Here is a 14,634-nt window from a genome sequence, read left to right as displayed (position 1 = left end):
GCTTGTACTAGTCCGGACTGATGCCAATTTACACAGTATACTGACTCCGAGCCGACCAGTCCTTGTTTTAGACCCTTAATGCCGAGCGCCAGACAGGGTAACAACAAGTACCATCTTTTAACGTCTTTTGGTATGACGCGGCCGGGGATCGAACCCCGGACCTTCCGCTCTCCGGGCCGACGCTCTACCACTAGATCACGGAGGCGGTCCTCACAGTCAAGAACTGCATCTGAAAAGAGTGCATGTTCACATACATCACTGCCAAGTAGCTACTTTGATTGCTTCATGCACCAAATCCTTTTCTTTCTTGATGCTTGCTTGGTTTCTGATGCCAGGAACAAGTCATGTGCTTCCATTTCAACATGATGAAGAAGGAAATCATCTCCCACCAGGAGAGTGTCTGTTTTTCTTGCAGATGTGATAGCTGTTTGAACAATTAGTACACCAACGTCTTTTTGCTTGGACTGTGCTGCACCCAGCTCTCTGCAGTTTCTCACCCAGATAATCAATAAAGCGCTGTTTGTATTTCGCGTTGTTCAAGAATTATTCCTTCTTCGATCAAATGACCATTTCCCCCGTGAAATAAACTGTCACACCAGAACAGGCCCCTGTTCTCATGTGTGTGGCATCTTTCGTTGATGGGTGATTGTAGCCATCAAAGACCACGGCAGTAGAAGGATATTTCTGTACAACATAGTTGGTACATAGTTCACACACACAATCAAATGAAGAACCTCCTGTCCAGGGTAGACGGTGAAGTAGAGCACCACCATCAACGATGTTCTCGACATTTCCAATAGGTTAACGTTGTTTCACACGGATAGTTTTCCAGATAGCATCAGCAATGTTGCCTTAATGGCCTACAGTGAAAGGGGGCATGATTCACTCAATGCAAGAGGGTGACTACAGAGTTTATACTTGAACAATGCTGGAAGATCGTCCCAGCATTCCCCAACAGTTATCAGCCTCTTGAATATTAACTGTGGATCCACCTTGTCCGCAATCCGCAGCATAAGATGTTTACAGGAGGAATATTTAACAGCATAAAACACCATGCGCAATACAAAACATATAATAATATGTACACCTATGAATACATACTCTACATGGCATAATGATAAATAGCATTATATTGAGAACGTTTTGTTAATGATATAACAGATTTTGACAAGTTTACATAATATTCCGAGTTTGGGTTGGAGAATAACTCTTTTAGTTTTATGGTGCTGGGTCTTACTATATAATATTAAGTAAGTAGCGATTGTCTTTCTGTTAGAAAGTGATCACATATAAACAAATAGTGCCCAAGTCATGTTGCTCACACAAATTACAAATCCTATTGCCATGTTCTATATTTCAGCCATCTGCCTGGTCAGAAATTTGAAGTCCTAAATTTCAATATTTCTCACCACCATCTTTCTCGTAAACTGGTTAAGTAGTTTTCAAAACATAAAATATCATTGAATATAGAATATATTTAACCTTTTGATGATGGTGATATATCCGAGTGCCATTTTTGTTTATAATGGTTTTGTTGGTACAGACTTAATAATATTCTTAAGCCAGAAAGCATTAATATCACATTTCGAGACCGACACAACCACAGGTCTTCCACCATATGATTTAAAAACTTCAAGAACATTCCAATACTATTTGGCTGGTTGGTTGGTTTGTTGTTTAACACAAAGGATCACTCACAAGTAAGCCTTCATTGGAACTTATTAGGCCAAATTACACATTTTTCAAACACAAACTTAGCTAGAATGTTCCTACATGTTCTTACAACTACATGCCTTCTGATGTAGAGACTGAAGCAGTCTCCATTTTCTTAAAACGTCATGTACAAAAATATGAAATAACGTTATACAAGCAGACAAGCAAAATGTTACAAAAAATATGTTTTTATTCCTTGTAAAATTCATATTTTTATTATATTATATCATTATTCATTTATCTTCCATAGGTATCCAGGTACTAGTATCTATTCAAATGCGGGTTTCATTTGTTCCCCGACCAGTGGATCCGTTTGCATTCCAGGTGTCATTCTCTACTCCCTGGGGAGTGTACAAGCCAAGAAGTCTATGTGCGCTAGAGGGTTTTTACATCCACCTTTTAATCGGGTACCCATTCCCAGGTGGGTGAATAGAGGCATATTTGAACAAAGTCACTTGCCCAGGGTGACACAACAAGTTTTGACACTTGCGTTTCGGGTGTATGTCTTCGTGTTTCCAACATCTGGTCATCTGCCATGGGACGAGACCCGTGAAGATAGGGGGTACAGTAGGTCTTCAGCAACCCATGCTTGCCGTAAATGGCGACTATGCTTGTCGTAAGCGGCGACTAACGGGATCAGGTGGTCAGGCTCGATTTCTTGGTTGATGCATGTAATCGTATCCCAATCGTGTGTGTGTGTAAGTGAAGTCTTATGTCTATTATTTAATATCTCATTAAGAACGCGTACATATCCAAGCCAAAGGAAATAGCTCATGTTATGCCACTATTAAAAAAAAGGGAGCCAACACTATCTTCAAACTATAGACCAATATCTTTGAAAAGCTGTATCGGGAAAGTATTCGAACGAGTTCTGTTCAAGCACTTGCACAATTATTTTCATGAGAATTCGTTGCTGTACAAATACCAATCAGGATTCCAAGATGGCCACTCGACCGTCCCCCAGCTAGTGGAATTATATAATCAAGTGTGTAAAGCACACGATAACAAAGAGTTCTGTTGTATGGTATTCTGCGATATTTCAAAAGTGCTTGATAGAGTATGGCAGGGTGGGCTTATATGTAAATTGTCATGTTATGGTATAAACAATGAATTACTAGAGTGGCTGGCTGATTACGTAACAGCTCGCAAATAATCTGCTTTTTTAAATAGAACATTGTCTGACACTGAAGAGTTAAAAGCTGGTGTCCCACAGGGATCGGTACTAGGCCCTTTCTTGTTCCTTGTGTACATCAATGATATTACTGATAAATTGAACTGTGCAACAAGATTATTTGCCGATGACACATCCCCAGGCATATCATCTAATAACATTGAATATATAGAAACTACTATGATTAGCAATTCAAACAAAATTACTGAATGGGCTCAAGACTGGCTAATTGTATATAATCTGAGCAAAACAAAATCAATTCTTGTTTCCACAAAAGAGCCGCAGAGAACTTTGAAATTATTTTTGGATAATCAGAACACTGAAAATGTTAAAACACACAAACGCCTTGGTGTTATATTGTCGTCGTCGGGAAGTGGCCATGTCATATTAAGTCAATTATTGAAACAACATCAAAGATGATTCATTCAAGGAAAAAGCTTAAGTATATGCTCCGTCGTAGTGTGTTGAATAAGATTTATGCAATGTTTCTTAGAGCACCTTTTGAATATGCATGTGAAGTTTGGGACCGTTTTACCAAAGAGCAGAGCGACAGATTAGAAAAACTCCAACTGGAAGCAACAAGAATTGTAACTGGTTTACCAACCTATACTTCCGTCAAAAATTTATATTTTGAAACTTCCTGGGACCCCTTATCAGAGTGCAGGAGAAAACGTAAATTGTGTTTGTTTATAAAATATATAACAATATGACACCTTCATACCTTAAAGATCTAGTACCTCACTCTGTCGGGACAAGTGTGAGATCTGTGGGGGTAGAATAGGTCTTCAGCAACCCATGCTTGTCGTAAGAGGCGACTGTGCTTGTCGTAAGGGGCGACTAACGGGATGGGGTGGTCAGGCTCGCTGACTTGGTTGATGCATTTCATCTAATCCCGATCACGTGGATCGATGCTCATGGTGTCAATCACTGGATTGTCTGGTCCAGACTCGATTATTTACAGACCACCATCATATTGCTGGAATATTGCTGGGTGCGGCGTTAAACAACAAACAAACAAACAAAAGATTGGTCATCTGTGTTTTAAGAAACGTAACCACGGTCAATACATTCAGGGATCAACCAGATGAAATATTATATTTAAGTTTGCTCTTGATTCTGCTACAAGAGATACTGTTTGCTGGACATACTGGTTGTGCAGAAAACAATGTGTTGTGAAAAAACATGGGACTGATTGGCTGCTCTTTATATAGAAAACATATCGTACATCTTGAAGAACCAGTGCCCTCAACTACCAGACTCCCGTCCTCCGCCGACACAGGGACGCAACCCACGGCAAACAGGTTGCCCAATTTGGTCGCCTTCTACGACCAGCAATGGGGTGCTGTGGAAATATTCTACCCCGGTTCCACACGGGGGAAGAGCTATTAGCGCTACCCAGCACTCACCACGAGGAGGTTGCTCTTCACGAGTGCCTCGTACATCTTGAAGAAGTGACTCAATAAATATTCTGTTTGTAATTGTTTTCTCACAATGTTTTACAGCGGTAGAAAACTAACGGTTTCAGTCCACTAGTCCTTATGATGATATCATAAAGCAACCCCCCTAAAAATGGCAAATGTCTGCTAGTCCTTATGATACCTTTACTTTTGGGCAGTTTGGCAAGGACAAAAGGACTAGTGCCAATTTCTACCGCTGTTTTACAATAAAAATCACATTTTGATTTAAACAGAAAAAAAGCTGCATTATACCTTATATTATGTGTACATTCATCTTAATTTACATGTTTTAGGACCAGTCTCATTAAAATTAGATCTGAAGTCTCACTTCTACTAAAAAAAGATCTGAGGACATCCAATTACGGGTCCATCCCAAGATCTTTCATCCAACCAATCCATCAGCTTACAAGATCAGGAAAGTGACAGTTAGAATGCATTTTCTAATAATTCAACACCGAAAGGGTTAACACAGTGTATTCCGAACGACAGTTACAGCCCCCCAACTGATTCCGAATGTTACACATCTTCTATATTTCATTTCATGGGATAAACATTTGAAACAAATTCTTTCCACAGCCGGTGAGAAGTACTGCCGTACAGCCTCGGTCATATAGGCATTCCAGAACTTTCTTTTGTTCAGCTTTAACATTTTAAATCAAGAATACTGTCCAAATATTTTCAAGTTTAGTCTGGAATAGAAGTCACCATTTTTAAAGTAGTTCCCTAAAGCTCAGGAAAGCTGCATTTGATTGGGTAATATTGAGCTTCCTCTAAGTCACTTCATTTGTAGGTCAAAGTTTGTGAAAGATCGTTCTGACATGACCAGTAATAGGATGCTGGCAGATATTTGTTTAGCATTAGTGAGAGCTTAGATCTGATTTCAATGAATTTGTTTTATGACAAAATAAAATCATGATCAGACTAAATAAAAGACAAATACAGATTATCAGTCAGTACCAAATTGAAGACTCTCCGATGTCTATATATTATCTAATACATATTGATAAGAACGACTTCTTACACATTACACTGAGATTAACATTGCAGTCTTAGAGTCTCCTTGACAAGATATTGACATCACAGGGAGCAGCACAGTCTTCAGTCAAGTCAATTACCGGTAGCTGATGCTGGTTGTTGTAGAAAGGAAATACAGTTCTGCAGCCACACGATGGCCTTATCACAGTGGACACTGGGCAGTTGTGTCTGTAGCTCCAACAGGAAGCCGAGCATCTGCTGGTAGCGGTCAAGCACATCAAAGCGACACACCTCATGCAGCTTCCGTAGACAGACTGGACACAGGAAGAGAGGCTGATCCATGGCCTCCACCAGAGAGGTGCTCTCGTTCATAGAACAGTGGAAGTAGGTGCAGTGACGTTGACCGAACAGGTGACATAACTCATGGCTGATGGCCTTAAAAAGACAGCAAATCAGTGAGTTTATTTAAGGATTGAAGTTGTATTGTTGATGTTCATCAGCTGATGAAGACAGTGCCTCACATGAGCCAATTCCATGATGCGAAAAGGTCTGATTTTAACAAGATGTTTAGCGGTAGCGAGAACTAAGATCGTATTTTAACGAGACTGTATAGCGGTAGCGAGAACTAAGATCTGATTTTAACGAGATTGTTTAGCGGTAGCGAGAACTAAGATCTGATTTTAATGAGATTGTTTAGTGGTAGCGAGAACTAACATCTGATTTTAGTGAGATTGTTTAGCGGTAGGGAGAACTAAGATCTGATTTTAATGAGATTGTTTAGCGGTAGCGAGAACTAAGATCTGATTTTAATGAGATTGTTTAGCGGTAGTGACAACTAAAATCTGATTTTAATGAGATTGTTTAGCGGTAGTGACAACTAAAATCTGATTTTAATAAGATTGTTTAGCGGTAGCGAAGCTAAGATCTGATTTTAGTGAGATTGTTTAGCGGTAGCGAGAACTAATATCTGATTTCAATGAGATTGTCACAAATGTGGAATGAATTAAACTCGAAGAATCTCTTCCAGCTTGACACCAAGCATGATTAAGCAACTTATTTCTGCTATGATCAAATCTTCAACATGTTCCCTGTAGGCTTACCTAGGGAGAAAAGTGAGAAAAGGACGACAGGTACAAAGGCTCACCTTCATTCAGTGATTTAACATGAGAGTCTGTACAACATAGTTACTTATATCTTAGACAAAAGACCTCCTACCCCACCCGCATCTTGACAGGCCTATTTTTAGCGAGCTTATATTTCGTTTCTCATGTTTACAAAACATAAATTACAAGGCGTATATGGCAGTGTAATTTATTGTTAAACAATGATTGTAACTCTATTGCATTTCTTTAAATCTTTTCTGTTGAGATTCAGTAGAAGTTTCAATGCATTGTATGTGGACAATGTTGAGGTGATAGGAATGTAGTACTAGTTGATATAAGCAGTAGTGAGGAACATATTATATTTAGATGCTTGAATTATCTGTAAATTTACAGAGTAGCATCGGTGGATGTCAAGTGTTATAGTACATGTGGAATATGTTGTGATGTTTCAGTGACACTGGACTGGTCTGGTACTGTGTGTAAAGTGCTGGTAGCTGGTTAAGTTGAGCGGGCACATTCCTGTTGCATCTCACATTTCGTCTCACATTTTATCTGACATTACATCAAGACCAGCTTTTGTGTAAGGATCACTTATCAGCCCAAATGCAGCAAGGTGATTATTATTCTTGTCATTGTCATTTCCACTGCTCTCACATTTTATACTGCCATTACATATTGTACTACGACTCTATTGTGCACTACCATTGTAGTTGCTGTGCAGTTATTTGTATTGATTTGTAAACCTTGTTAATGTAGGGATACAACTATTGATTGTATACCATGTGTTGGTTGGTTGTTGGTTTCACACTAAATTCTTTTACGTACAGATTTCAATATTGTTTCAATTTGGGAATCGACATGACAAAATTTAGTTTCCCCTGATATCTATGATTCAAGTGAAAGTCATGTAAGCAGATACTCACAAATGTACTCAGTGTATAACAAATGGAAATACATGTATACATAAAACATGATCATGAACCATTCCCTGGCCACTAAACCATAGAGCTGGAGCATGGAAATGCCAATGAATACCCTAAGATAGTAATAGTATCTGTGAACATGGGCGTTAAAGACATTTCAAGAAGTTTTACTTCTGTATATCAGTTGGCAGCAATATGGAAGGTGAGATAAGAACCAAACATGAGCTTCATACATTTAAGTGGTTCATCTAATCACTGATTTGGGCTATTTGTCAGAAGTCATTACAGTGTACTTGCCAATTACAAAGTCTTCGGTCCAAGGAACTCCTCATAAGAACAACCGCCTCTGTGGTCTAGTTGACATTAGAAGGTTTTCCAATATATTTAACATGTTTGAAATGAATGTATAGAATTTCCTGAGTCTGGGAAATTTTATGGGACAATGGATCCTACAAGGCGACTAGAATAATCAAATGTCATCTGTTGTTATGAATAAATATAATTTACCTTCTTATAGCATTACTCAATGCATGGGGTGAGTGAGGGAGGGAGGGAGGGAGGAACAGAGCGACGGAGGGAGGGAGGGACGGAGGGAGGGAGGAAGCATGCACGCTTTTACTCTGCTTTAAGTTTAAATAAATACTCCAGCAACATCACGGCGGGGCTTCACACACGGTTCCCATGTGGGGAATAGAACCTGGGACTTTGGCATGACAAGCAATCGCTTATACCACCAGGATACCCCAACACTCCTTGAACTCGCTGAATTTATATATGATATTCAAAATGAGTTAAATAACACTGATTTTTTTCATATGACTATTGTTTAATTGTCATGAAACTAAAATGTTAACTGGCTTTAAGAAATCTGGACAATATCATAATCTGACATATTTATATTTAGCCTAATAATCATTAAGCATGTTCAGTTGAACATCATGTCAACTGTTTGATAGATTCCTTTAATTTTTGTTTCAGTTTGTGATTGTTTAAGTGAGTTTGCTTTAACACTGCTTAAAACAGAATCTATTGAAGTTTTACCACAGTGGTAACTGATTAATAAGAAGTTCAAAACACTTATAGTCAACAATTTGTTGAGTGACATTGATGAAAATTGTGGTAGCTGGCCTTCCTGTAGTTGCTGAGCTGACACCAAGCACTTTAAATTGATAATATACAGTTTTCAATTCACATCAACTGACAACAGTATCTCACTCATTTACTCATCACCTGGACAGTGGTTATCAGGAATAGAGACCTGATTTGTCTGACACTGCATCTCACTCACTTACATATAACAAGCTGGATCAACTCATGAGGCCAATACACAAGGGAGGGAGGGAGGGTAGGAAGGGATCTAAGGAGGGTTGTTGAAGATGAGGTGAAACCTGTCACTAGAATAGATAGACCTGGGAAAGAGGAAATTCGGTGCTAATGGACAAACAGACAGTGTGTGGAGACATTTGCTCACACTGACGATGTCGACATGAATAATTGTTTTAAAAAGTTTTCAACATGTTAAATCTGTATGTTTTCAAAGAAATCTGGATCGGAAGTGCCAAAAGAGAGGCCCAAGAAACAAGTAACAACAAATGAAAAACATATAGCAACGCACTTGTATAAGTGTCCAGACGAGGAACCCGTCCACTTCAGTGATGTCCTTGTGTGACTCTTGCGTGAAGTTGAGGTCATCCTCGGGGTACAGGTCTGTCCACACCAGTCCAAGGACACAGTGACCGTCTGAAGGAAGACTACTCTTCAGCAGGGGGTAAAAGTCTTTGGCTCGGTACTGTTTTTGTTCCGTCACTTTGTGACAACGAGTCTTCACAAGGTTTGTCCATTCCAATATCTCAATGGGCACACTTGGCAACACTGTTTTGAAGTTTGTACATGTATTTCCATCTGGGATATGTTTGACCTAGGTATATCAGTCTGGCTTGTGTCAGCGGTAGAAATAACCCAGCATCCTCATCTTGCTCCATGCCTCTGGCACTAGACCCTTCAAGGTGAAGGTCATGGCTTTCTTCTGTTATGCATTCAGACAAACTTTTCGAGTCCCCTACCGTGTCTTCAAACGAATAACTTTCAAAGTCTACAGGAGAACAATTATCAGAACCTGTTGCTGTAGAGCCAGCAGCTTCTGCACCAGCTTCCGCACCACCCAGAAGAACTTGGAGAGGAGCTCCAGACGCTTCAGCATTAAACTCCTCCAATCTCTTAAAGTTATTCTGCTGGGAATCTAAGATGGTGGACGTCAGGCATTTCTTCCCAAGACTCACCAGTCTCTGAGTCATAGGGTCAAGTCTATCAAAGTTCCCTAACAGCAAACGCAGGTCACGGGCAATCTGGGGTGAAGTGCCGTCAGACGGAGTGCTTGATGCTCCACCCATTTTGAAAATATGGCCCAAACAACTGATGTAAGTAACTGCACTGTAGATTAATGAATCATATTAAAGAAGTTCTTGATGTCTTGGTGATAAAATACTTCATGGTCTTTGTGACAAAATGAATTATCCAAAATCCCATTTGAAAATCTGAAATCATAAATAAAACCATGTTTACTAAACATATATCTGAACATGTTCTGCAATCTAATCGTATACAGAAAGATTTAAAAAATAAAACTCTCTGGTATCAAATACACAATAAAATGCATTTAAGACATCATGTATGTCTTCTAATCTTAAATTCCATGTTGTGTTATGTTTCTATCTTTAGGTAAAGGTACTGGAGTTCAAGTGTCGTCAGTGCAAAGCAAAATACTTAGAATGATTATCATAAACAGACAGCGATCTTGTCTGATCTGCCATGTGCACAACCGATGGACTTTGATGTACACCATGCTGCAGGCTACAGCTGCAGCCAGACGACAATACTTCATTTTTCTTCAGTTTTGGCTTGTTCGCAAGAAGCGGCAATAGAGGAGAAACGATAACAATAATGTTGATGAATGTTTATTTATATATTTCTGACCGGTTATAGAGCTGCAACAAGTTATAGTAACCAGGAAATGAGAGTGATGTTTACACCGGATACGAGTATAGTCAAAGGGAGATAATCAAACAGGTGCTTCCAAGTTTGAAATAAATACTACTTGTATGTGTACTTATAACACTTTTTATGGTCAACATCAACGTAACTTGTAAATAAAAGCAAAATAAAACGCTTTACAATGCATGTTTTATACAGAACACCACGTTTGAGGAAGAACGCAAGATCGTTTCTGCTCCGTCCTAATTTGTGACTATGTCACAAAGTTGCACACTGAAAATGCTTTTATCAAAAACATGTAAATACGATAAAACAAGAGGCTACAAAATAATATTTGAGATTTAGAAAACACATATCCTTCTTATTTTACTACCAAATGAAACGTTCAATGCATATTGCTCATCCACGTTTCCGTCAACATTGTTATACAGTGCGGGATGTTCAAGAACTATAGTCAACTATCAGGCATTGGCTGATCCGTTCACAAATCTTGTTTTGTGACCAGTTCACAAAAAGATTGGCGAACCGATTCACACATTGGCTGCCACAGTACATTTTTGTTGGCTGATTCGTACTGATGCTAAAATTATCAACAAGCTTTACCGAGTTCTTCAAGTTGATGGAGTTTCGATATACTCTGGACAGCAATATCACGGCGGGGCTCACCGGCAATGAGCTTCACGCATTGTACCCATGTTAGGAATCGAACCCGGACCTTCCTGGGTTTCCTGTACCGGGATTGGGGGACAGTTGTGAAGGGGGCCTAAGTGAGTTTTATTCCTTTCTCGTTATGAGGTTGGATATGAATGTCTTTGACTAGCATTAAAATATCTGGTCGTACCGGGTACATTTAAGCAGCCGTACCCATCACCTTACACAGATGCAGTTATCCCTTGATTTATCCGTACATATTTGCATTTGATGTAGCTGCTAATCTGGAAGTTATGAGGTAATAATAATGCCTTATCTTTCAGAAATTTAATAAAATGTTCTTTCAGAACACCACGTGTTGCATGAAATATTAAATTATAATAAAGCTTATTCGGCGTAATTAGTATCATTGTTTTTATAACTGCTATCCTAATAATGCACCATTACGTTTGGGATATCAACAACAGCAATCAGGATGTTTTTTCTCGCTTTAGAAACGTCAATACAATTGTGAAATTGAGGAAGCAGTCTAACGTTTCCTCGGCTAACTCAAACAGAGTTTGGGACGGGTCATATATTACAAGGGTGTGTGTGGGGGTTGGGGTTGGGGTAGGGGTGGGGGTGAGAGGTTTGGGGTGCACTTAGGTACAGAAGATATTGACCTTTCCCTAATGCTTGTCACATTTTTCAAGCCCCTCCCTGAAAATACAAAATGCTAACGCACTTTATATTTTATTATAAGCATCTGTTTATTTTTTCATGAGAATTATTCTTCAGTTTGATATGTCGTTGCGAAAATAGTACAAACTTTTGATTACCTTGGAGCCTGCAAAGTGTTTCCACTAATGTTTGCCGACATATCTCAGCTTGTTTGTATTGTGATCCACACGCAAAGATGAATTACACGGTATTATTCTAGATTGTGTGCCTGTGTAAATGAGCTATCCACTGTTTTAAAAACTGTCATGGGGCAAAATGCGATGACGGGAAGATAAATTTTTCACTTGTTTGGAAAGTTTAGGCTTATCGATTGTACAACACGCGGAAGGGTATGAAATATTAGTGCTTGAAATTCACTAAAATGCTGATTAAAAATATTCCCGCTTTATGACAGCAGTTTGTAAATAATCGAGTCTGGACCAGACAATCCAGTGATTGATATCATGAGCATCGATCCATGTAATTGGGATATGATGACATGCATCAACCAAGTCGGTGAGCCTGACCACCCGATCCCGTTAGTCGCCTCTTACAAGCATAGTCGCCTTTTACGGCAAGCATGGGTTGCTAAAGACCCATTCTACCCCGGATCATCACGGGGTCGGAAAATGATATGGTTCAGGGATAGTGAGACGTAATAGGTGACTGAGTATATGTACTTAATGTTTCAGAGATATGGTAGTCACATCTGAATGCTCTTAATGCTATATTATGACTCACATCATGACTCACATCAAGACCTATGCCCGTCTCAAGCCAAGCAGCGCCCTCTATGACGAGTATGATGTGACGCCAACCACATTACAAATTCGGACTCCGGGACTATTCCGGGACTATGGCTCTCCAGGATATTCCGGGCAACGGTTCGTCATGAGTACTACTTTAACAGAGTCTTTGATGTCAGTGACACACAAGAAAATGTGTTTGATGGAGTTGCCCGAGAAATTATTAATAGTGAGTGTGTGATGTATATCTTGAAATTGAAGAGTTTACTGCAGTCAAGTCTAATTTAAAGTTTTATAAAGATTTTTCAAGACAAGATTTTTGTTGGGTTAGTAAGGCCTACAGTGTGGTGGGGTTAGTAAGGCCTACAGTGTGGTGGGGTTAGTAAGGCCTACAGTGTGGTGGGGTTACTGAGGCCTACAGTGTGGTGGGGTTAGTAAGGCCTCCAGCATAGTGGGGTGAGTAAGGCCTATGAGGTGGTGGGGTTTGTAAGGCCTCCAGCATAGTGGGGTTAGTAAGGCCTACAGTGTGGTGGGGTTAGTAAGACCTACAGTGTGGTGGGGTTAGTGAGGCCTACAGTGTGGTGGGGTTAGTAAGGCCTACAATGTGATGGGGTTAGTAAGCCCTACAGTGTGATGCGGTCAGTAAGGCCTACAGTGTGGTGTGGTTAGTAAGGCCTACAGCGTGGTGGGGTTAGTAAGGCCTACAGTGTGGTGGGGTTGGTAAGGCCTACAGTGTGGTGGGGTTAGTAAGGCCTACAGTGTGGTGGGGTTAGTAAGGCCTACAATGTGATGGGGTTAGTAAGGCCTACAGTGTGGTGGGGTTAGTAAGGCATACAGTGTGGTGGGGTTGGTAAGGCCTACAGTGTGGTGGGGTTAGTAAGGCCTACAGTGTGATGGGGTTAGTAAGGCCTACAGTGTGGTGGGGTTAGTAAGGCCTCCAGTGTTATAGGGTTAGTAAAGCCTCCTGCATAGTGGGGTAAGTAAGGCCTACAGTGTTTTTGGGTTAGTAAGGCCTACAATGTGATGGGGTTAGTAAGCCCTACAGTGTGATGGGTTTAGTAAGGCCTACAATGTGGTGTGGTTAGTAAGGCCTACAGCGTGGTGGGGTTAGTAAGGCATACAGTGTGGTGGGATTGGTAAGGCCTACAGTGTGGTGGGGTTAGTAAGGCCTACAGTGTGGTGGGGTTAGTAAGGCCTACAGTGTGATGGGGTTAGTAAAGCCTCCTGCATAGTGGGGTTAGTAAGGCCTACAGTGTGGTGGGGTTAGTAAGGCCTACAGTGTGATGGGGTTAGGAAGCCCTACAATGTGGTGTGGTTAGTAAGGCCTACAGTGTGGTGGGCTTAGTAAGGCATACCGTGTGGTGGGGTTGGTAAGGCCTACAGTGTGGTGGGGTTAGTAAGGCCTACAGTGTGGTGGGGTTAGTAAGGCCTACAGTGTGGTGGGGTTAGTAAGGCCTACAGTGTGGTGGGGTTAGTAAGGCCTCCAGCATAGTGGGGTGAGTAAGGCCTATGAGGTGGTGGGGTTTGTAAGGCCTCCAGCATAGTGGGGTTAGTAAGGCCTACAGTGTGGTGGGGTTAGTAAGACCTACAGTGTGGTGGGGTTAGTAAGGCCTACAGTGTGGTGGGGTTAGTAAGGCCTACAATGTGATGGGGTTAGTAAGCCCTACATTTAGATGCGGTCAGTAAGGCCTACAGTGTGGTGTGGTTAGTAAGGCCTACAGCGTGGTGGGGTTAGTAAGGCATACAGTGTGGTGGGGTTGGTAAGGCCTACAGTGTGGTGGGGTTAGTAAGGCCCACAGTGTGGTGGGGTTAGTAAGGCCTACAATGTGATGGGGTTAGTAAGGCCTACCGTGTGGTGGGGTTGGTAAGGCCTACAGTGTGGTGGGGTTAGTAAGGCCTACAGTGTGGTGGGGTTAGTAAGGCCTACAGTGTGGTGGGGTTAGTAAGGCCTCCAGTGTTATGGGGTTAGTAAAGCCTCCTGCATAGTGGGGTTAGTAAGGCCTACAGTGTTGTGGGGTTAGTAAGGCCTACAATGTGATGGGGTTAGTAAGCCCTACAGTGTGATGGGTTTAGTAAGGCCTACAATGTGGTGTGGTTAGTAAGGGCTACAGCGTGGTGGGGTTAGTAAGGCATACAGTGTGGTGGGGTTGGTAAGGCCTACAGTGTGGTGGGGTTAGTAAGGCCTACAGTGTGGTGGGGTTAGTA

The 14,634-nt window shown here is 41.0% G+C and overlaps 1 protein-coding gene across 1 annotated transcript; it reads right to left on the bottom strand.

Annotated features, from left to right (window-relative positions):
• Positions 1–5,377: 5,377 nt before the first annotated feature.
• On the bottom strand, positions 5,378–9,732 carry LOC124112233 (archaemetzincin-2-like). Its single transcript, XM_048386506.1, has 3 exons — positions 9,406–9,732; positions 8,958–9,164; positions 5,378–5,751 (listed from the first exon to the last, which is right to left on the bottom strand). Exons 1-3 carry the CDS (start codon positions 9,730–9,732, stop codon positions 5,449–5,451), a joined length of 837 nt encoding a protein of 278 aa, XP_048242463.1. The 3' UTR covers positions 5,378–5,448.
• Between the last annotated feature and the right edge of the window lie 4,902 nt (positions 9,733–14,634).

This window comes from Haliotis rufescens, unplaced genomic scaffold (assembly GCF_023055435.1).
Source record: "Haliotis rufescens isolate VD_foot unplaced genomic scaffold, xgHalRufe1.0.p SCAF_6, whole genome shotgun sequence".
In the NCBI taxonomy this organism is placed as follows: Eukaryota; Metazoa; Mollusca; class Gastropoda; order Lepetellida; family Haliotidae; genus Haliotis; species Haliotis rufescens.
Note: the sequence above shows the minus strand (reverse complement) of the source record. Positions and strands in the feature narration are given on the sequence as shown.

Coding starts and splice junctions, on each gene's coding strand:
- LOC124112233 (XM_048386506.1), bottom strand. CDS start 9,732: ATGGGTGGAGCATCAAGCACTCCGTCTGACGGCACTTCACCCCAGATT. Junction 9,165..9,405: donor GTTATTCGTTTGAAGACACG/GTAGGGGACTCG, acceptor AACCTTGTGAAG/ACTCGTTGTCACAAAGTGAC. Junction 5,752..8,957: donor TCGTCTGGACACTTATACAA/GTGCGTTGCTAT, acceptor TGTCTTTTTAAG/GCCATCAGCCATGAGTTATG.